Source organism: Dreissena polymorpha, chromosome 6, assembly GCF_020536995.1.
Source record: "Dreissena polymorpha isolate Duluth1 chromosome 6, UMN_Dpol_1.0, whole genome shotgun sequence".
Classification (NCBI taxonomy): Eukaryota; Metazoa; Mollusca; class Bivalvia; order Myida; family Dreissenidae; genus Dreissena; species Dreissena polymorpha.
This window is the reverse complement of record NC_068360.1, coordinates 113633985-113657810: the sequence shown is the minus strand read 5'-3', so window position 1 is coordinate 113657810 and position 23826 is coordinate 113633985. Positions and strand designations below refer to the sequence as shown.

General features: G+C 34.5%; 1 protein-coding gene across 4 annotated transcripts in view; it reads left to right on the top strand.

The window, feature by feature from the left end:
• LOC127835199 (nectin-3-like protein) overlaps positions 1-23826 on the top strand; it is a 237605-nt gene that overhangs the window by 188149 nt on the left and 25630 nt on the right. For 2 of the 4 annotated variants that reach the window (XM_052361521.1, XM_052361523.1), the window contains exons 1-5: positions 10064-10220; positions 12452-12901; positions 17290-17709; positions 18263-18304; positions 20186-20302. In XM_052361521.1, the coding sequence (XP_052217481.1) occupies positions 10157-10220; positions 12452-12901; positions 17290-17709; positions 18263-18304; positions 20186-20302 (1093 nt within the window). In that variant the 5' untranslated portion in view covers positions 10064-10156. Of the gene's footprint in view, positions 1-10016; positions 10221-12451; positions 12902-17289; positions 17710-18262; positions 18305-20185; positions 20303-23826 lie in introns of those variants that run through there. The other 2 variants (XM_052361524.1, XM_052361522.1) reach the window with 2 other exon arrangements.

The window sequence follows — 23826 nt, the reverse complement described above, 5'->3', positions numbered from 1 at the left end:
TAATTGTTTCGTAACACGTTATAGCTGGCATCGTCTATTGCGTTAAATAAGCCTTTTACACTCGCACAAGTCGAATTTCATGTTTTTATTTTATACAAAATCAAAGCAGCGGCATAGATAGAATACCAGCTGTGTTTTATAACAATGCTTTAATCAATATTACACCTGTTAAGTACACCTTTCAAATCGATTTCTTACTATTGCTATTTTTCTAAAATTTGGGGACAGAGTATAATATGTCAAATACACAAATCAAGACCTACTTATATTCTCGGAAATTGCCATGGACTCTGCTTGACTAATATAAGGAATAAAATATTTTCCGGTATATTAAATAAACGATTATATGAATAGACGTATCATACGGAAAAACTACCACTTCCGCTTATAGATATATAGGATTATTGTTGACACCCAAATTATCGTGGAATGCGGCGCACGATAAACTTAGCTCACAAAACCAAAAAGCAATTTTCTCGATGTATAGTTCTAAAATAAATTTTGAACATTTCTCTGTTAAATCACCTTTTTGATATTTTGAGTAGCAACAATTTCATTACAAATATTTCCACAAAATTAAACGTAGACTTCCGTATTAGTCTGAACAACATCCTGCATAATTTTGGCAGGACGTGGAGCCAGGCGGATAAATATATACAGATAAGCAGAAACTGAATATAATTTGATATAGGCGAAAAATAAAAACTACATTTTATATATCCAAATCAAATTGACCCGCTTTTGCCCTGTCCAAAGGGCTCAGGCTCAATTTTAATTGCTTAAAACTGATTTTGCTAGTGTGTTAATTAAGTGGTAATGAAAATAGACAATGTAAATAATGGAATTTAATTTTTACGTAATGGTAGAAATAAATTTATATTTGCAAATGTATTTTCAGTGTCATGCCATTGATTCATTGTGATTATTAGTATTTATTACAGAAGAATTAGTCATTGATTTTTTCATGCAGAAAATGGACAATTCTACGTTTTCAGTAAGGGGGTTATGGTGGATAATAGCAGCTTGGACGGGTTGCACATTGTGTGCAGGATAAACAGTATCCCAAATAAGTTGGGGTTCAATAACATGAACATTTACAGAATGAATAAGCATGGCAATATTTAACGCCTAGCTACAATGCAGACTCGTTACTAAGACATTCCTGGGTATCAAAGTCCAGAACTTGTTAAAAGGAATGCCACTATGCAAGCTGTAAGTGTGTATAGTGACTAAAAACTCTTGGAATATCAGTACCTGTTGCGTCTCTCACCTGCAATGATGGGCTTCAGTACAATTGCTACCTAAATACTTATGCCGTGAATCAAGGAAACACTTCAGTAGCAAAGACTTCATCTGTCGTCAGATACCTCACAATGCCAGGTACTTATGTTTCTTTCATTGCCTTATATTATTCGGCCTTAACATTTAACTGTAACCTTCCTAAACATCAATTGTAAAGGACATGTCTGCTCATATTATAAAATTAATAAACCCTTAAATGGTATTTCATACTACTTTGAGAGAAATCCCCACAACCACTTGTCTCATCTTTTCGAAGCTGGGTGGTAAAAGGAATTAAATTAACTTCGGATCTGACGAGAATTCCCGTATTCGATTCTGGCCGAATGCAACATATTTTTATCGACTTTTTTGTTGTGTTGCTATTAAACGATTTTATACTTTTGCAAATAGTAAAGTGTTGTAAATAAATGCATTAAATTACTTTTAAATAAAATAATTATCAACAATTAAATTTATGTATAAGTCGAAATTCGCCTTGTCATAAACATTAAATAAACTGTGTTTTAAAATGAAACGTTTAGTTGAGTATACCTTATTTATCTTTGAAGGTATAAAGTAAACAAATTATTCGTTTTGATATGAATTAATGATTATTAACTTACTATAATTTTCGCATATTAAAACATGTGTTTGCACAAATGATCTATTTAACATGGAAACTATGTTATTCTTAATAGCATTGCGTAGGTGAGCAATAAACGATCAATGTGAACTACTTTTTGCTCTATTGCTTTCGTTTACAAATGATGTATTACATGTTATTAATACTTGAAAGCAGTTTATTATAGTTGTATATAAATACGATATGTTTCAATAAATTATGCAACATCTAAAAGCATCTAAAATGTTTGCACATGAGGTCTGTTTGCACAATACACGACCATATTTCACAACTAAACATAAAAGATATATTAAAACTTATTATTGAAATGGAAATCAAGCAAAATACAAAGAGAAGCAACACTTGGTAATCCTGTGCAGGCATGAAGAATGCATAGTCTCTGGACGGGGAAGAAATACATGTGATCTTCTGCATTATGGAAGAATGACATTACGATTATGTCATACAAACGGCAGTAGACAACCTCGAAATGTCCGTTTAGAATGGTTGCCGAAGTAATCTAATACCATAACGCTTCATGTGGTACAGTACAGAAAAATGAAAAAACTTTAAATGAGGACTCTTATTTACATGATGTACATAATTACATACTTTAATTCGTTCGGTATTAAACATCAAATGATACTAGGTGAGATATCGAAACCCTCGAAACATTATGGCACATATTTGTTCATAAATGTGTTTTTATATTCAAATAAAAACCAAATCAGATTTGACCATGGTCAGAAACTGCTTCTGACTTAATTGTTTTGACCATGATCATGTATTGGCCATGAAATCACCAAGATAGCTAATTGAATTGGCAAATCAATTATGTTTATATGCAAATCACAGATGAATCAGTTTAGATTCATACTTATTTTATTTTTGTTTATTGTTTTTTTAATGATACTTACAAGTTACATATAACTAATCATCTTAATATATGACACATGCCTAAGCGACCACCTCTCTATTAAAATAAGCAAATTCACCACCGCCCTTGACTGGCTGCTGAACACAGGTTTGAGTGTAAACAATTTTTAATAATCAGTTACTAGTATTTCAACATTTATTTAGAAATAAAAATCTTAGTATAATCTTTGCAATATATATAAGCTGTTATCAAGCAATTTAATTCAGATATCACATTGTTCCGTTTTCCCTCCTTCTATAAGAAGATTTGCATATGACCAACTATAAAAGATCTACTTGAACACTGAATAACGAAATTTACAAAGATACAATTATTTACTTTTCACACTTGATAGCTTTTATTGTTTTTACAACGCACATAAAGCACAGTTTGAATAACATGATTAAAACGGGAGCCATATCAGGGTGCAGAATCAACGGGATTTTCAGGGGTTTACACACGGGCTGGACAGAATGTAATCACGCCGTTAAAGGAGCCGTTTAACGTTTTGGTAAATTGACAAAATAAAACAAAGTTGTTTCAGATTCGCAAATTTTCGTTTTTGTGATGATATTTTTAAGGAAATAATAATACTGACCATTGACCATGCTCTAAAATATCCATTATATGCATGTTTTGACGATTTGGAAACCTGAAAATTATAAAGCGTCGTGCAACGCAAAACGATTGAATAATTTGGAAAGTTCTGTTGTTGTAGTTATATTTTGGGAAACTACGATGATTGCTTATATAGGTAAAAAATACATCCGCTCTAAGCATGAGCATGGATGGTCGAGTGGGAGATTTTTTATCCCCCGCCATAGGCGGAGGGATATTGTTTTGGCGTTGACCGTCCGTCTGTCCGTCTTTTCGCCCTTCCGTCTTTGCGTCCGTCCGTCCGGCACTTTTGTGTTCGGAGCCATATCTTGGAAGTGCTTTGGTGGATTTCATTGAAACTTGGTATGAATATATATATGGATAAGAGGATGATGCATGCCAAATGGCATTGTACACCATATGTTAATAACGGAGTTATGGCCCTTTGTATCTAAAAAAAGCTTTTTTAGCTGAGTGTCAAATATAACACTTTTGTGTCCAGAAGCATATCGGCGGGGGACATCAATTCAACAAATTTGCTTGTTACTCCAGGACTCCAGGGGTCAGTGGTTCGAGCCCTGTTGAGGGTTACTTTTTTCCTTTTTTTAAATTGTATTCTTGTTTTTTTTACTGGAGATTTTTAGGTCGAATGTTTAAATTTATCAATATAAAGCATTTAATGACATGTTTCAATACATGTCAAAACCTGTTAAACGGTCCCTCACTTTATTTTGCAAATATCTCAAGTTATTGAATTACATTTGCAAAAATCTAAAGTGCATAAATGACAGATTTTCTTGCAGTCTGTGTCGATATCTTAAGGTATACGAATAAATCATTATATGCGTCTTAAATCAGTGACAAAATTTCACGAACTGCTTAAAACATACTATGTACATGCGTGTTATATGAATGCAGTTAGAATGGATTTTTTTAACAAGAACAAACGCTTATTAAATAAAAAGTAATTCTGATGTATTACAAATTGCCATAAGTAGCGTACAAATCTGTCTTTTATGCATAAGTTGAAATTCTTAAGAAAACTTGTTTACATAAGTTATTTGAAACAAGACTATTGCCAAGCAATATATGTCCCCTACCGATGAAACTCCACCATTTTCAAAAATATTTCTAGTCATAGCAACCAGAATTCTTTACGTAAGAACAAAATGAAATGACGTTCATATAATCTCCATATTGCCATCTATCCATGTTTCAAGTTTAAAAAAAAATGAAGACCTTTTAAAGTTATCGCAGGATCCACCATTTCCAGAAAAGTGTGACGGACTGACAGATCGACTGACTGACAGACACACAGAGCGCAAACCATAAGTACCCTCCGGTTTTACCGGTAGGGGACAATAAAGCACCACTTACCGTAGCGTTAAAAAACATAAAAGTTAAAAGGTGGAACCCGAAAAAGTCACGTGATCCTGCACCCTGATAATGTTTTTTATTATGAGATTGTCGTCTGATTTCGTTAATAATATAATCAATGGTCTGGAAATGTATTTCACTATGGGAAAACTATAATGAAATTAGAGGACTAGCAAGGTCAAAGTTATTGCTACTTTAGTTGCTGTTTTTGTTGAAATATGTTATTATGTTTTTTTGTTGAAATATGTAATTATGTTTATACTAGTTTGTTATTTCTTATAAAATGCACATTAATATACATTAAAATATGCTTCATATGCAATAAAAGGTAAAAGTTTATGTATTATGGTTAACTATAACAATAACAAATACATTTATGTGCTTCACCATGACGTCGTCCATAGCTATAAGAAACGCAATTGTTTCACTTTGTCTATATTCATGAGAAAATATCGCCAAACGAATACAGAACAAAAAGTTGGAAATAGTCCCGGGGGTAACTTCCCAAATTTTAGGGTAGGGGTGTCCCACTGAGACTTCCGAAGTGACCCATTTTTATACCGGAACTCTGATAAAGTAGACCCATTTTGATACAAGATTTTTTTAAAGGAAGACCCATTTGTATACGATACCATTGAGAAAGTGGACCCATTTCAATACAAGAATTTTGATAAAATTGACCTATTTCAATACTAGAATTTGATAAAGTGGACACATTTCATACCAGAATTTTAATCTCTAACAGTATACTTATTGAATTCGCTATTATATGTTAATTTGTATATTTCATATTTAAATCGTACAACTTTGGCACACCCCTATATAGCAGGGGGTGGATCGTACGCAAGTAACTGGCGTCGCGTAAGTGAGAAAAATAGTAACTGGTGTTCAAAATGGCGGTTAATGGGTGAATTGTGAATGTTTTTGTCGGAGTTTTTGAAAGGTTTGTACATTTACGATACTTATTCGACATTATACTTACGCGCAGGATGATCTACTGATATCCATTTCACCTCGGTATAAATCCTATTGATGAATTATCAATATTACAAAAGTTATTGAAGACTTTATGCACAAGATTCTCATTGTTTAGGATTGACACGGTTCATTGTATGTGCATTTTTATGCCATATATAAGGGTTTCTCAGCAGTTTTTATGGAAAGGTGGACTCAAAAACCATTATAGTTTACCTTTTATGACCACCAGGATGCTTCCAACAGGCAATCGCAATATATGCATCAAAATTCGAAAATTAAACCCCATTTCAATAACTGGTGAGCACAGTACCCCCACTTTCAGTAACTGGTGTTTCTTAAAAAAGCACACTTGGTATATGTACATAAAAACAAGGCTTGAATTCATGAACGTTTTCGTCTGAATTGTAGACTCAGACTTAAAAAAAAGAATCGAACTATCATTTTATCTTCAATTCGTGTCATACAAAAATCACATTTACTATAAAGAGATTTACACACAGACCACTTTTCATTCATTATTAAAGCATGATTTAAAATCGCTAATTAATTGATTGAAAATCTCAGTCTGAGTCTATATTTTAGCCTTTCAACATTTGTTAATACGGGCCTTTGTGCAGATACAATCCCATTCCTCACAACTTAGCTTTCCGTTTCAGAAACCATCAGTTTGACATAAGGGCTCCGCACAAAGGAAAGAAGAGAACGATAAGCAACCTCGGTGGAATTCCGAAAGGCGTTCAGTCGATTCGGGAACACTTCAACGTTAATGAATCAATAATACTACCTTCTTTAAGACATGGCATTCCATCTAATGATTTAAAAGAACTCTAAATATAACAAATAATGCTCTTTTTATAATAGCTGATTTAAAGTGACTTTGACATTAAAAAGGGATAAGTATTAACAATGTTGTTTTAATCATAACTAAATGATTTTGTATAAGCAAAGAATAAGTAATGCAACTGATATGTGGGAACAATATTTGTCTCCCGGAAATCAAGCAAAAGCTTTGTCAGATAATGTGCATAATAGACAAATAACAAGATTCAACGAGGCCGTGTTTTCTTATTTAAAGTGTTCGCGGAATTTTGATCAGAATGAGATTAATAGTAACTAATATTTGTGTGACACGATAAAAGTTGTTTTACCCGTTTTGTGGATTAAATTTGCGGGACAAGTACAGCGACCTATAAATATTAACGTTTTTTCCTGAATAAATTGCATTGCTGGTAAAACTGTTCACGTTTTTGTTTTACATGAATGCCCGAATCTGTATCATATAATACGCATGATCTGTTCCATACAAATAAGACATACTAGAATGTACTTTATTTATTGTTACGTTTATTAACATTTAAATAATGATTCAAAATAAATTCAAATAAATGTAAATTGACTAGAAACACGGAAGCCGCGTTCTGAGAAAACTCGACATAATACTTGTGCGTAAAGTGTCGTCACAGATTAGCCTATGCAGTCCGCACAAGCTTATCAGGGACCACACTTTCCGCTTTTATGACATTTTTCTTTTAAATAAAGTCTCTTCTTAGGAAAAATTCAATTTAGGCGGAAAGTGTCGTTCCTGATTAGCAGTGCGGACTGCACAGGCTAATCTGGGACACTTTACGCACATGCATTATGCCCAGTTTTCTCACAACACGACTCACGGTATTAACACACACTGTGTTACTATTTACGAATGTAATAATAATGAAACATAAAATCACATTACTATTTGTAATGACAATCACAGCGGTTCGGAATGGGGGGGGGGGGGGGGGGATATTTATCACAATAAAATGTGAACACACTCAGACTCCATGCCAACTTTAAACGACTAGAAAAGTATATGACGCTATTAATGTATGGTTTATGTCACTTATACGAAACTTAACTAGCACTAAAACCCATACTTTATAAAATCTTTCCATGAATTCCACCACAAAATATTTTTAAATATATTAACAATGAAAATGCCGAAATCCGAACACAATGTATACATATTTTTTGATTATCTATGTGTCCCTGTGAAAATTTACAAAATCGCATATTATTGGAATGTACATATTGGGAAATAAGAACAAAAACAACTAAGTGTATACAAAAACAAACACTCAGTTCCATAATGTCTACTCGTAATATAGAACATACAGCTTGTAAACAAAAAACTTTTTAAAAATCAACTGTGATAACTTAATTATTAAAATCTATTTTTCTTATCCTATTTATAAAAGAACGGATGCAAGCCTATAAGTTTCAAAACATTCGAGAAAAATAACTTCAAAAAGACTGTCAGTGTTGATTTCCTGATTACTAACATTAAAACGACGATAAAGCTCAAATTAAATGAAATTTTGTGATTTTTGGTTTGAATAGGAATTTTGTTACCGTAATTAAGCAAAAAATGGCACTCAACTTAAAAACAAGCAATTCAAACAATGAAATAATAAACAGGGAAACAGTGGCAAACGTTGTAGTTTTACAAGAAAGGGTGTTAGAATTACTCTTGATTTATTTCCACACAACATTGCTCAATATGATTTTTCATGCAATGCTTCCATTTGAACATTTTTCCACAGACGTGGCAAGAAACTTTGGGAGCATCGTGCTTATTCATGTGCTGTTTCAACAGCCTCATTGTCTTAAATGTTTTGGTGCATGTTGCACAGGCATGCTTTCCTTTTCCATCGTCCGGAGGGCTGCATTTGTGTATTCGAAGAATTGATGGGGTTTTGTATGACTTCGAACATACTTCACGGGTGAATTTTTTACATCCGAATGTCAACTCACATGTTGTTGAAGTGCGTATCCTGACTGACATGGCGTCGCACACACTGTCCATGCATACTTCGATGCTTTGCTTCGGTGAATCTCATTTTCATGCTTGTTAAGCCAATACGTCATTGTGAACTCCTGACACTGACTACAGACTTTTGGACCATCGGTGTGGGAACGGGTGTGACGCTGCAGAGATTTTTTTATAATTGAATGTTTTTCCGCACTCTGGAAAATCGCACTCGTATGTGGAATCACTATGAATCTGCATGCGCCGCTTTAAAGACTATGCACATGATAATGCAACACCGCACACTTCCAATTGAATTTGATCTCCGTTGGACGATTCCATCTGTAATAACACATAAAATAAATATTATTATGTTTTCTTTTTTCTGTGTACTCTGACTATTGAATAAACACCAGTTACTGAAAGTTGGGGTACGGTGCTCACCAGTTATTGAAATGGGGTTTAATTTTCAAATTTTGATGCATATATTGCGATTGCCGTTTGGAAGCATCCTGGTGATTATACAAGTTAAACTATAATGGTTATTGAGTCCACCTTTCCACGAAAACTGCTGAGAAATCCTTATATATGGTTTCAAAATGCACATAAAATTAACCGTGTTAATCGTAAACAATGAGGCATTTGCGTATAAAGTCTTCAATAACTTGTTTAATATTAATAATGCATCTACAGGATTTATACCGAGGTTAAATGAATATCAGTAGATCATCTTGCGCGTAAGGACAAGTTTGAATAAATATGGTAAATGTACAAACCTTTCAAAAATTCCGACAAAAACATTCACAATTCACCCATTAACCGCCATTTTGAACACCAGTTACTATTTTTCTCACTTACGCCACGCCAGTTACTTGCGTACGATCCACCCCCTGATATAGGAAATTACCCCCCCCCCGGGAGGGAATAGTTTTATAAGATTGGTCATTAAATGGAGGGTCGGGGCTGCCATTCCGCTTTATACATTATGATTCAAAGTCTATAAACAAAATTATTCAAATTAAGGAGCCACTTTTACCAAGCCCTTTACCCAGATTCCGGACATTAGTCATTATGCAGGTTTAAACAAGAAACTCGAAGATTTGTTAATTAAACATAAGAGACGTCTCCGAATTTCGGCTTTTGATACTGAGTTTGAAGAAAATGGATATTTATACCAGTCGTGCTCTACAACTTTTCGTGATATTTAATGTTCTGTAACTTGTATTACTCATACATGTAAACAACATGTATCCGTGTATTCAATGTTATACCTGTCCGGTTATATCACTGTTAAGTTTTGAACTATTTTAGGAATGTGTGTCGCGTCGAAAGTAGTCCGTTATTTGTAGTTTCATAATAAAAATGTGTTATACTCTGAAAGCATGCGTACTAAACTTTGAAGTAAATTTATTGTTTATTTTTTGTGATCCATAAGCGACTTCAAAAATGAATTTGGTAATATGTAACAAACTAATTATGGAACTATTTATTATTTACCTGGTGGATGAATTTGCGTCATCCCATGTCAGGGCTGTTGTCCAATCAAGCAAACGGCCATATTTGTTTTCAAATGTGAGTTGAATCAGGAAGCGTTGACAAAATGAAGTGGATTGTGTTATTTTCATGTGTTCTATCTGTTTTAATATCCCGTGTATACAGCCAAGGTAACGGATATCATTTGTTGTTTTTTCTTTATGAAATAAATTGTGGCATTAGTTTACAAAGCGTTGCAACTTGCAGGTGGGTTTCTATCTATATATACTGCTAGTCGCCAACAATTAGCATTACAAGCAGGTAATTTCCTATGTCTTCCAACTGAAATCCGCGTTGTTTATCTTAATGGGCAAGATGGCAGGTCTCTTCAGATTGGGAATTTAAAGGCAAATGAGAACATGTATAAATATATATATATTTACAAAAATTAAAGAAGACTTATGATTTTTTTATAATCCACTTTATCAAGCATTATTTAAATCTTTGTTGCAAGTGCTAAATAGTAAATTATCAGTTTCCTGCAATTTAGTTGGTGAAAAACGTTGTGAATACAGACTATTTTAATAACCACAATAAGGATTGATTGTTATACATCGTTGGAAAGGTCATTTGAAAGGAGATATATGCTGTTAATTTCATTTTGATATGTTTTTTAACAGAGTTATGGCCCTTTGAAATACAACTTTGAATGTGCACGTTTCTTTGTAAGTTTGCTTAAAAAGCAAACATTTGAATGTGATTTTTGGATTTGAATATTCAGCAATCAAATTTTCCGATATTCGTTCCCATCCCTAGTTTTTATTAAAGGGATCTTTTCACGCTTTGGTAAATTGAAAAAATTGAAAAAAGTTGTTTCAGATTCGTAAGTTTTCGTTTTAGTTATGATATTTGTGAGGAAACAGTAATACTGAACATTAACCATGCTCTAATATAGCCATTATATGCATCTTTTGACGATTTTAAAACCTAAAAATTATTAAGCGTTGCAACGCGAAACGATTGAATAATTTGGAGAGTTCTGTTTTTGTCGTTAAATTTTGTGAAACTACGAAGATTGCTTATATTAGGTATAAAATACATCATAAATGTGTACACGGCGGAATAGCTCAGTAGGCTAAAGCGTTTTTACTTCAGGACTCTGGCAGGACTCCAGGGGTCACTGGTTAGAAACCTGCTCCGGACAATGTTCTTTTCCCTTTTTTGTTTTTTTTCTTGATTTTTTACTGGAGCTTTTATGATCCAATGTTTACATTTATCAATATATAGCATTTAATGAATAAGTTAAAAAAAATGCCAAAATCTGTGAAAAGGCCCCTTTAATAATAAATCAATTTATCAAAGCTTCATATTTAAGTCATAGTGCACTTAAAACAAGTGCAGGTGACTTGTACACCTTGTCAGGCTTGTTGTCCTTATTGTAGTGTGTCTTGTGATGTCTAAATCTTGTGATTGGATTGTGACTTGATTATTTATCTCTTAGAACAATCATTCAGAATTTCAAATACAAATTTTAGATTATTGCATGACACAACATTAATTTATTCAAACAGGGTTCGACACTATAAGGCACGTCCGACAGACATTGTCTAGTAAGATAGGTGGTTGGGCTAGTAAAACTGCAGGCTAGCTTGTCCGACTGGTCGTACATATATTTAAAAAAAATCTATACTGATTCATATAACTATAAATAATTGCTGTGAAAACCTGTACTTTTAATGTGTAAAATTACTCTTGTATCCGTTATTTACATTCAAACAAAACTAGTATATTAAAATAAATGCGGGGCATTCACATGTTTCATCGCTATTTTTAGACGCAAAGATGAGTTTCCTGCAGAAATTGCTTGTTTCAATTGGTCAAGTTGTCATGAATATTAATAATTTTCTGCAGTGTTGTAAAACTAGAGCATGATTTTACGACTTCTATCGAAAATCGGTATCATCAATGTAAACATTTTTGCGTAGCAGACAAGATAATGTAATTTAAAGAATGGCTTTGTTCAAGTTCGGATTTTTGTCCGACGAATCAGTAAATAAAAAAGAATCCGACGCTTAACTGACAGGAAACGTAAATATGAAGAAACACGAAAACCTCAATTTTATCCTAGATGGAAAATCGAGTCAGTTCCCATGGCTTGAATTTGACAAAGAAAAGCAAACAAAAGGGTTATTTTATTGTTTTACTCTATTCATAAACAAATCTGGTGTTCACTGATTATTTACTGATAAATCCTGATTAAACAGTTACAAGACACAATTGTGTTTATTTGCTATGTCATTTGTGGTCTAGTAGACATCAGGTTCGGGCTAGTACATTTTAAGAGGAGCTGGTCCGACAGTCTGGCTGTAAAAAAAGTTAATGTCGAACCCTGTTCAAATGTTCCCTTTTTTATATGTTTCAGGTTTAATCATCGAGTTCTTCAGACAGACAGCAAATAACTTAACCTCACCAGTAAATGAAGTTGTTGTAGACAGCACCAGTATTGACAGACTTCAAATTGTCTGCAAAATAAATGGGATTTCGAACATTGTGAAATTTAATAACATTATCCTTAATAGAGTAACCAGCACTGGTAGTCAAGTACCGTTGGTTACAATGCAGACTGATGTGTCTACAAGACCTGGATATCAAACTCCTTACCTGTATCCTGGAAGTGGCATCACAGGAATACAAGCTGTTGGTAGTTTTAGTGAGACCGACCCAACCATAGGAATATCCATACCTTTTTCAAGTCTGAGCTGTAGCAATGCTGATTCATATAATTGTACGATGTCATATGGTTATGCTGCTGGGCCACTTGATCCTCTTTTACCTGGAAGAGCCGAAGGAACTAAAAACCTCACTGTGTCAGGTATTTATATCAACGCAGGGTTTGTTCCCCAATCTTGGTATATTATCGTAAATGGAATTTTGTTGTTAATTTACTTTTAAGTAAATTAAAAGTGTACTTTCACTTTAAAAATATTTAAGAAATTAGTTAAAATAATTAATTTAAAGATATTTACAAATTGATGCATGGTAATTTGTTATTATTTTGTTTTTGTAAGGTTTTTACTGTAATTGTTCTAGCTTGGACAAAACTGTTCTGCTTATGAAACAGAAAGGCTAGTACAGTGTCAGAATTTATTTAAGTTTAATTCTGAAAAAGTCGGTTAGACCGCATTTCCATGTAAAAGTTGCAACATTTATGGCAAGAGTTTTTATCTCAACTGAGCATATTAAGTCTCATGGGGAGCTTTAAGGATTCTGTGTTGTCGATTGGTGCTTGCCAGCAAATGTAAACTTTTCTTCAAATGACTTTTCCTCCAAATTCCCATGACAGATTTTCATGGAACTTAATTAACAGCAGTGCTTTTCGCAGGAATTGTTTCAGACGCCCTCGGACAGTTAAGAACAGTTGAAGGCTGCCCGCCTCCTTATGTCATTTTTTTATACGCCCGTTGAAAACAGGACGTATTATAGTTATGCAAATGTAGTTTCACACTCGGCGGACGGCGGCATCCACAGCAGTTTCCGCTCTCTAATTCATATAGTTTTCATCCGATCTTCACAACACTTGGTTGGAAGTTGTATCTAGACAATATCTAGGTCAAGTTCGAAAATGAGTCGTGCCGGATTAAAAACTAGGTCACAGGGTCACTTAGTGCATTTCAAGGATTAAGCATGGTGTCAGATCTCTAATTGAGGTAGTTTTCATCCGACCTTCACCAAATTAAGTCATAAGTTGTGTCTAAATGATATCTAGGTCAAGTTTAAATATGGGTCATGCCGGGTCATAAACAAGGTCATGAGGTCACTTAGTGCATTTCAAACATTTAGCATGGTGTCCATTCTCTAATTCAAGTAGTTTTCATAAGATCTTCGCCAAATTTGGTCAAAAGTTGTGTTTAGATGATATCTTAGTCAAGTTCAAATATGGGTCATGCCGGGTCAAAAACAAGGTACAGGGTCACTTAGTGAATTTCAAGGATTTAGCATGGTGTCTGCTCTCTAATTGAAGTAGTTTTCATCTGATCTTCACCACATTTTTAAGTGGTGGCTAATGATATCTAGGTCAAGTTCAAATATGGATCATGCCGTGTCAAAAACTAGGTCACTTAGTGCATTTCAAGGATTAAGCATGGTGTCACTCAAATGGTAAAGTTACATGTATGTGTTGCTTAATTTTCAAAAATATATTTTGCCACTCAAATGGTAAAGTAATCAAGTTGTCCAAAACCTTGAAACGGGCGTATCTTGTGACAGTTTGGGCCTAAATTAAAATTAAGTTTGTTTGCGCCCCCCCCCCCCCCCCCCGTTTTCGTTTTTTTCGCCGATCATAAAAGAGCCAACTGCAATATTTATTCGTGCGCGTATTTATATCCCTGTTCATTCTTATTCCCCCCCCCCCCCCCCCCCCGGCCGAACGACATCATACTTACCTATTGGTTGGCGAAAGTAGTCGGACATATACGAGTTTACGTTCGTTGCACACATGTTGTTTACGTCATCCAAGATGGCGGACAATAAAAAGAAATAACGATGCTCAGCGAGGACAAATAACTATCGAATTTACGACGGACATCATATAATTAGTATGGATTAATAAAAAGAGCGTGTCATTCTACGATGGAGCATACGTTTTAGATACAAATAAAACTTTTTTTTTTAAATGTATGAACTGAATGTCACAGAATAAGTGTTTGAATATTGGAATGCAGTCTACTCGCAAAAAAAATACATCTAACAGTTACAGGATTATCGTTCGAAAATGCAAAATAAAAGACAAACATGATTTGATTTATATGCAAGTGGATCTGTGTTTAATCAGATTCATGTGCATATTCTGCTTTATAATGTTTGCCACTCTAAACAGTTTACTGTAATGGCATGTTAGTGAAATGGATATTTAAAGGTAAACTTATTTAATATATTAATGTCTCTTAGCTAAATACATCGACAACACTCAAGTATCAGAGCTCCAGATAAGGTTTTGTGAAATTTTTAAATTACTACCAGATTTTCAAAAAGAATTCTTAACTCTGAAATTTTATTCTTAATGTTACTACTACGTTATGGAAAATAATTCTTATTTTTTTTAAAAGACCTAAAAATAAATAATAATGGTTTTTTTCATGCAAAAAAAATCAAAATAAACATACTAGCAACTTTATTTATGCGAGTTCAACAGTGTCTTTTCAGTATTATACAATGTTATTTTTCAAATACCTTCATATGCCCAAACTGTGCTTAGATTGTATGCCTTAGATGAATTTTTACATATTTAACAATTAAAACGGATATCCCCTTCAATCTTTTCAACGATTAGCCACGGGACTTGTCCCTTCCACTCGTTCAATGTTTTTTTTGTGTTTAAGTTTGGACCCGTCGTGTCGCGTTTTTGTTTAGCTTTTCTTACTGTGTCGGCAACTGAACAAACAGCATCGTATAATATCTTTTCTATAATGTCTTTCTTAACATTTAACTTGGCTTACTTTGCGTACAATATGTTAAAAGCGTGTTTTTGGACGCTTTGCATTTTTTTAGGACGTTCTCTGGGCGCCGCCATTTTTTTGCCAGATAGACTGTATACGCCGCTTTTATTGGAAAAAATGCGTTTTGTTATACAAACCTGATATCCATTCTATATAAGCACCGCAAAGATCTTTAATACGCAAAAAGAACTCAATAAAAATCGATATGATCCGATGTAAAAATAATATTCGTAACTTAATTTAAAATAAATACGTAACGGACTTGAAAATAATTCGTAATTACGAAAATACGACCCTTATCTGGAGCTCTGAGTATATATGTTTAAAACGTTAATATATCCACAAACTGAAATTAACACGCTTAATTTATTTCCCCAAAACAAGTTTTCATGCTCATGTTAGTTGCAATAATACAACTCCCAGCTATTGACCCTCTGAGCTGTACGTATGTACTCATAAAAGATCAGAGCATTCAAGAAGAACTAATGCTTATGTTCAGTTTGCCCTTTCGTGAATTTACTCTGCCATGCCGAGACTATGCACTTACCGGTCAAACACTTAAAATTGAGGCCTGTAAAAATTTCAACTGGCCTGTGAATTGTTTCTCCTGGTAGGCAAGTCTGGCCTGTATAATGTGACGGTCTTTCGCCATGTCTGAATTTTTCCATTAAAGGCTTTGGGCTGTCTTTCTACACTCCTTCAATGCTTGTTGCATGCTAATTAAGCCCAATTTAAGGGAAAAGTTTTAACCGTTCAAGTTAAAAATAAAAGCTGTCTGGCAGTTAAATAATGACAAATGCATTTGAGCAATTAACATCATATAATGAACACATTTGATGTAATGACACACAAGCATGCATTTGATATTAATATATGCAAGAAACAGCAAACAAGATAATGTTAAGCCACATAGGGCTTCGTACAATGCAACAGTGCTTTAATAACAGTGTTTTAAATATTCATAGACTATAAGTGTATTAAAAATATAATTTCTCAAATAAAATAAAATTTTCCTACCTACCTACCCACCTGTAAAATTTAGATTCGGTAAAGGGCAAACCAACAATATTTTAATTGTGGCCTTGGCACTCTTGTTGAAATTTTATGTCATTTTTATAGCCCAGTTAGGAAAAATTAAGGTCGAAAAACTAAAATTGTATGCAGCTTTCAACACTAATGGGAGTCCTGGACTCTGAGACTCAGGGGTTCTGAAATATTTGAAGAGTCTACTTGTCCACAGACAAGTTGGACCCACAAACTTACGTGTCCGTACCAAAGATGTACTTGTCTGTTTTTGTTTAAGTACACGGTGCCTGTACTGTAAAAGGAACCAAATCAACTTTGGATCTGATTTCAGAACAGAAAATGTGGCAAACACAAATATGTTTCACTATTGAATAGTATTTAGACATGTCATCATGTTCACAACAATTCTGACAATGCTTTAGAACTCCATCCAGTTAATTGAAGCATCGGGGGAAAAAAATTAAAAAAATAACCTCATGCTTGTGTGTGTTACATTGTATGAAAACTTGGAAAGTCATTTATCTGCATAGTTCTGATATAAAAAAATTAAAAATGTGACTAGCATTGCTTTTGCTGCCTCATGTGTCTGATTGTAGCATGGCTGATAATACTTTTATTAATACTATAGATAAGCAAAAATACAGATGCACATTTGCAATCATCCGCTCATCATTCCAGTGAAATGTGCACTTGAATGTCTTCATGCATGTTCTCTTCAGTAACCTTTATCATATTTCAGTCCAGCCAAATAATGTTGATTTAAGGGCATTCAACCAGTCATCATCACTTCCAATCCAAAGCCCTACTGGAACAGTAGCCACCAATATGGCTCACTTTATGATTGGTCAGGTGGTTAAACTCACCTGCAAGGCAAATCTTGGTACTCGCAGCAATGGACTCATCTCCTGGAAAAAGAGTAATATCGTAGCTGGGAGTGATATGGCCAACTACATTCCCAACAATAATGAACGTGAAGAGGGTCAAGTTGTGGCCAATGGTTGCCAGTTTGAGAAAACAGACAGCATCATGTACAACATGACTGACCAGGATGCGATCAGAACATCCAACAATCCACTTCAGTTCCAGTGCTACATAAGTATTCCTGGCTCTTCTGCTCTTCTACCTGAGACCACAATGAAGAATTTCTTCATCAAAGTCTGTATGTGTCATTCTTTTTCCTGATTACCTTTATTGCCTATCTTGCATGCTTCCAAATCTGTCTGAATGAAAGAACACAATCTCAAAGAAAATTGAACGCATGTACACTGCATTGCAATAATTAGTGGACTGCTTAGATTTCCATTTATAATTTATTCCGTGAAATGCTGCACAAGTGAAATATCTTTGCACATAAAGCTTATTTTTACTATGTATCTATACCTGAGATCACATTCTTATGTTTTTTTACGGTGAGATCAGTCAGTTTAGTTGGTCAGAGTGGGTCATTATTGTGATCTGCTTGAGGTTATCAGTTAACAATGTGCTCGTGGTTAGCTTTTGTGATTGCCTTAAGCTTTTGTAAATTGTCTTGAGGGTAAAAAATTTGGTTACCTAGGTAAATTGTAGAAATCACTGCCCTTAATATATTTATACTGGTTTATGTACTTTACTGGCCAGAAGAAAGTTAAATAGCTACATGGATAAAACATGTAAAAGTCTTGCATGCAAAACTACTAGTGTTGATTAATAAGACTTACAATGTATGATTTCAGATAATGTGAATGAACCAACCACAGGGGGCTTAGCTACAGCAGGTAAAATAATAGTAGATAAATGCCTTAATATTTAAAACTGTCATTTCCTAGGAGTATATAACAAACTTATGTACAACCTCTGTCAAAAAGTCCCACGTTTGTATTGAGAACTATTTTAATATTTTGGCTACAGTAAAGAAAATATGCTACATAAGTTTTACAACCATATTAATTTATTATGTAATAAGTATCAATCTTTTCTTAAGAAATACATGCTTTCATGTGTACCGTGGCAGTCCTTTTATATTATGTTTTAACCTATTTGTATATTATATATTGCATAAAAAGCCTAATACTTATTGAGGAGCTCTGAAGTCCATTTTCTGCGTGGAATCAACATGTGCTCTTTTGATTGACACTTGAGAATGCTCCTTTTAGGGGGATTGAACCTGTGACCTAATTAATGATCACTACGCACTTAATTTCCTCTAAGCAACTACACTCTTTATTATTGCTGTTTATTTTCCAGTATATTTTGTGTTCTTTATTTCAGTTTAGTGTTTAATGTTCTGTAAGTGGGCAACAGGCTGGTATTTTGCCTTCATGTTGAATGGTTCACTTTTACTGTTGTGGCTTACCTATTCAATGACTATTACATGCATGTACTCCATCAGAATGTACATATATTACATGTTACATGTAGGTACATTTTCATACTAAGGATTTGCTGGATATACAGAGGCCTTAGAATCTTATAAAACCTTTCTGTCTCATACATGTAACAGTGAATTCAACCCGAAACCTGCGGATGAGGGTCCAGTCACAAGGGAACATTGCTGTATATTCATTTTTTGTAAAATACATGAATTCAAAGATATGTTTTTAAAAGGCCAGGGCTATAGATAACAAGCGTCTTTGCGTTATTACGCAATGAAAATAACCAAAAACTTAATAAATTTCAAAATAAAGCGTACAAAAACGCAAATACAAATTTAATAACGTAACTCCTTTAAAAAACCTTGCATCATGAAACACAATTCTTACCGGGCGTATTTTTTAGACTGGTTATTTTCCGTACAAAAATGTACCTTCCTATGAAGAAAAAAGGCAGTCTTTTCAGCGGTTATCAATCTTTCGGGTATTGTTTTAATTGTTCATAGACCCGTCTTCTACTTTCATTTTCACGGTATTCAACTCAAAATGACCCAAAAACAGGATGCATCGCTTTGAACAGCCATAACTTTATCAATTGTGCAGCGATTTTCACGAAGTCGGTCTTATTTACGCAAAAAATGATGAACGTTGTTCAGAAATTCAGTAATTATTTGTTGTTATGTACAGGTACCTTAGGTACCTTTTTGAATTCCATTTGTATAAATAATATAGTAACCTTAGTAGGTTTTTATTATATTATATATGTCATTCCCTAAATTACCCAATTGAGTTAAAAAAAAATGGGGATGGAAAACCCAATTAAGCTCAAAAGTAGGGGGGGGGGAATTTTCGCTAAAACTATTGAATTTACAAAAACGATATTGTTGTCAAAAACAGGGGTTCATTACCCAATATACCCCAAAAGTTATCTATAGCCCTGATTACATGTAAAGGAAAAACGACTATTCAGCTATTGCTTTGAAATAAGGTACAAAGCTTAAGTTTGTTATGGAGGAAATTATTGAAACATAAATGGTTATTGGGAAAAAAAAGTAAGTTAACTTGTCTTTGTGTGTGCATAAGTGCATGTTTTTTACATAAGTATTTGTTTGCCCAATTATTTCAGCACTTGTTCAGTTTGTTTTAATATAAAAGAGGCCTCAGGGTTAAATCACTAAAATATATATCAATTTCAACTCATAAATATAGTTTATCAAGAACCATTTCGGATGAATTCAACCTAAAGTACATCTCTATAATATGTTTTGTCAATACTGGACATTCTAGGCAGTGGCGACGCAGGAGTAATTGCTGGGGCGGTCATCGGGTCGCTGGTTGGCATCGTGATTATAGTATTGCTAGTATACTTTCTGTGGTACAGACGCCGCGCGGCTGGAGACGACTGTAAGTGCTGACAAGAGGTTATCACGAGATATTTAGGGTTTATGTATGTTTATGCAGAAATGGCATAGTAGACAACATTGGATTTAAATGTGCTGGGAATAACAAAGCTTTAAATCTCCATCAAGTTACTACTGTTTGAATGTTGAATTAATCAAATTATGCAGCAATCTATGCATTTATATAATATAATTTTAAGTTAAGTAAACTTAACGATGGAATTATAATGAACATTCTCTGGTTTTGAATCCAATGCATCCGCTATTGCCATGGTATTACAACTCACGTTAGCTGAAAAATTGGTCAGTAAATGCTTTCAATTTTTGCATGCTTTTCAGGATCGACTACCAATATTGCTGCCATAATTGGGGGTGTTATTGGTGGATTAGTGGGTATTATTTTAATATGTGCCCTCGTAATGATTTGGAGATCTCGGAGTCGTGACTCGGGACCAATGTGTCCAGGTGGAGAGTCGTGTAAGTGTGCGTGAGTTTACAAGTGGTTGGTATTTTCTGTTGAAAACAACGGCTTGGTTTGCATTTTGCAAGTTTTTGTGTACACAACTAACAGAGATGTTGTAGAAGTACTTTGTGTATATTGCTTGTAGTTTGTTTGTTGCCCTTTCCTTTTTATACGCCCGTATAAAATACGGGACGTATTATGTGAAACCCCTTGGCGGCGGGCGGGCGGCGGGCGGCGGGCGGAAGGCATCACTTTGTCCGGACTCTAATTCAAATTGTATTCATCCGATCTTCACCAAACTTGGTCAGCAGTTGCATCTAGTTGATATCTAGGCCAAGTTCGAATATGGGTCATGCCGGGTCAAAAACTAGGTCATAGGGTCAATAAGTGCATTTTCAAAGGGGCCACTTTGTCCGGACTCTATTTCAAATTGTATTCATCCGATCTTCACCAAACTTGGTCAGCAGTTGCATCTAGTTGATATATAGGCCAAGTTCGAATATGGGTCATGCCGGGTCAAAAACTAGGTCATAGGGTCAATAAGTGCATTTTCAACGGCGCCACTTTGTCCGGACTCTAATTCAAATTGTATTCATCCGATCTTCACCAAATTTGGTCAGAAGTTGTGTCTAGATGATATGTAGGTCAAGTTCAAATATGGGTCATGCCGGGTCAAAAACTAGGTCACGAGGTTACTTAGTGCATTTCAAGCATTTAGCATGGTGTCCGCTCTCTAATTGAAGTAGTTTTCATCTGATCTTCACCTAATTTGGTCAGAAGTTGTGTCTAGATGATATGTAGGTCAAGTTCGAACATGGGTCATGCCGGGTCAAAAACGAGGTCACATAGTGCATTTCAAGCATTAAGCATGTTGTCCGCTCTTTAATTGAAGTAGTTTTCATCTGATCTTCACCAAATTTAGTCAGATGTTACATCTAAGTGATATCTAGGTCAAGTTCAAATATGGGTCATGCCGGGTCAATAACTAGGTCTTGAGGACACTTTCAAGCATTGAGCATGGTGTCCAAAACCTTCGAATGGGCGTATCTTGTGACAGTTTGGCACTCTTGTTATTGTTGTTGTTCTAAGATTTCTCCTTTGGCAATAAACGCCCTACCCTTACAATTGTCTTTATCAGTGCTCCAGCTAGGATTTGAAAAGGGCAGGGGGGCTTTTTTGTCAAAAGGGCACTCTCGACGCGCAGTATTTTGTCAAAAGGGCACTTTTGACGCGCAGTATTTTGTAAAAAGGGCATGTTCGAGCGCGCGGATGTTTCTGGAATGCTTCCTATTGCATGTTAATTTATATGTTATAAATAATTGTATTATTCCCATTATTATTAAACCATTCAAATATAATGTCTACAATGAGGATTAAACTAATAACAATGTAATAGGAGATTTATGAATTATCACATGAAAAAAAAAAAAAAAAAAAAATTTTTTTTTTTTTTTTTTTTTAGGGGGGGGGGGGCAGGGCGGAGGTTCGGGGGGGCAGGGCGGAGGTTCGGGATGGCAGGGCGCGGCGCCCTTTGATTTAGGCCTAGCTGGAGCACTGTTTATATACAGTAATTTAATTTTGCATTTACCATTTATATTTTATTAACCAGGTTTTCCGAAGGAAAAAACTGGTTATTTGATTGGCGAATGCGGGCGGGCGGGCGGAACAAGCTTGTCCGGGCCATAACTATGTCGTTCATTGTCATATTTTAAAATCATTTGGCACATTTGTTCACCATCATTGGACGGTGTGTCGCGCGAAATAATTACGTCGATATCTCCAAGGTCAAGGTCACACTTTGAGTTCAAAGGTCAAAATTGGCAATAAATGAGCTTGTCTGGGCCATAACTATGTCATTAATTGTGAGATTTTACAATTATTTGGCACATTTGTTCACCATCATGGGACGGTGTGTCGCACGAAAGAATCACGTCAATATCTCCAATGTCAAGGTCACCACAACTTAAAATAGATTTATTGTGAAACAAACTTACAAAGGGGGTTAATTTTGTTTGTTCATTTCAAAAGTTCAGTTTGAGTTGTCTCCCTTAATCAGATTTTTTTTTCACAATGAAAACCTGGTTTTGTGACAATTTTGTCCCTTGTTTCACATGTGTTTAACCTCCTTTGTTCCGTGTATAGTTTGGGTATTCCCTAAAATTTATTTAAAAAAGTCTTTGAATATGCTAAATTGTTTTACACTTCAACATAAATGTCTGAGAATCGAACCAATGAACAACACTGGCCTTAAGGGACCTATCAAGACATGCATGGTGAAGAAAAAGCTTATTATGCTTTTGGCTATGAAAGGGCTTGAACTGGTTATACCATTTGTATTTGTAATATACATTGATGCTAGAGAATGGGGAAACCGTATGCGTTATAAAGTGCTATTGACTCAATAATATGTATAGCTTAGTGAAGCTAAAATTTAAGCAGTCATAAGTTGCATAAAGGGCTACAATTAAACAATTGTTTCATGACTCGGGCTTTAAAATAGAAAGTCTAATAATACATTGTTGTTTAAGGACACTCAATTTTCATGTTTCAGTAATTATTAATAAGGCTATATACTTTTAATATTCACTTTGAATATGTCGAATCAAATGTTTTGTAAACAATCCAATAACTTTCAAAGTGGTTTTATCTGGTAAGATCAGTAGTGCGTAGATATACCATATCTTATTCTTCAATATTTTCAATGGCCTAAACCCCATCTGTAATAAATGATTTAACACTAAATCAGGCTTAAACTAGTTGCTCAATATTTACAAAGAGCTATTGGAACTATTTGAACGTGGTTCTGTGGGAAAACAGAATGATGACCGAGGACAGGTATTGGATATTGATTGATTTTTTAAGAAAAAACATATATCTGGCATGTAGCATTTTCCATATACCGTAAAATAACCAGCCTTTGAAAGTTATGTAGATTGTTAAGGGTAAAAAGTGATTTTGAAGCACGTTGCCATACATTATTTCATATTTATGTAGATTGATTTAGTTATTTTTTCTGGTTAATCTTTTACAAAAATAGTGTGCACATTTTTGTTGGTAGTAAGTTG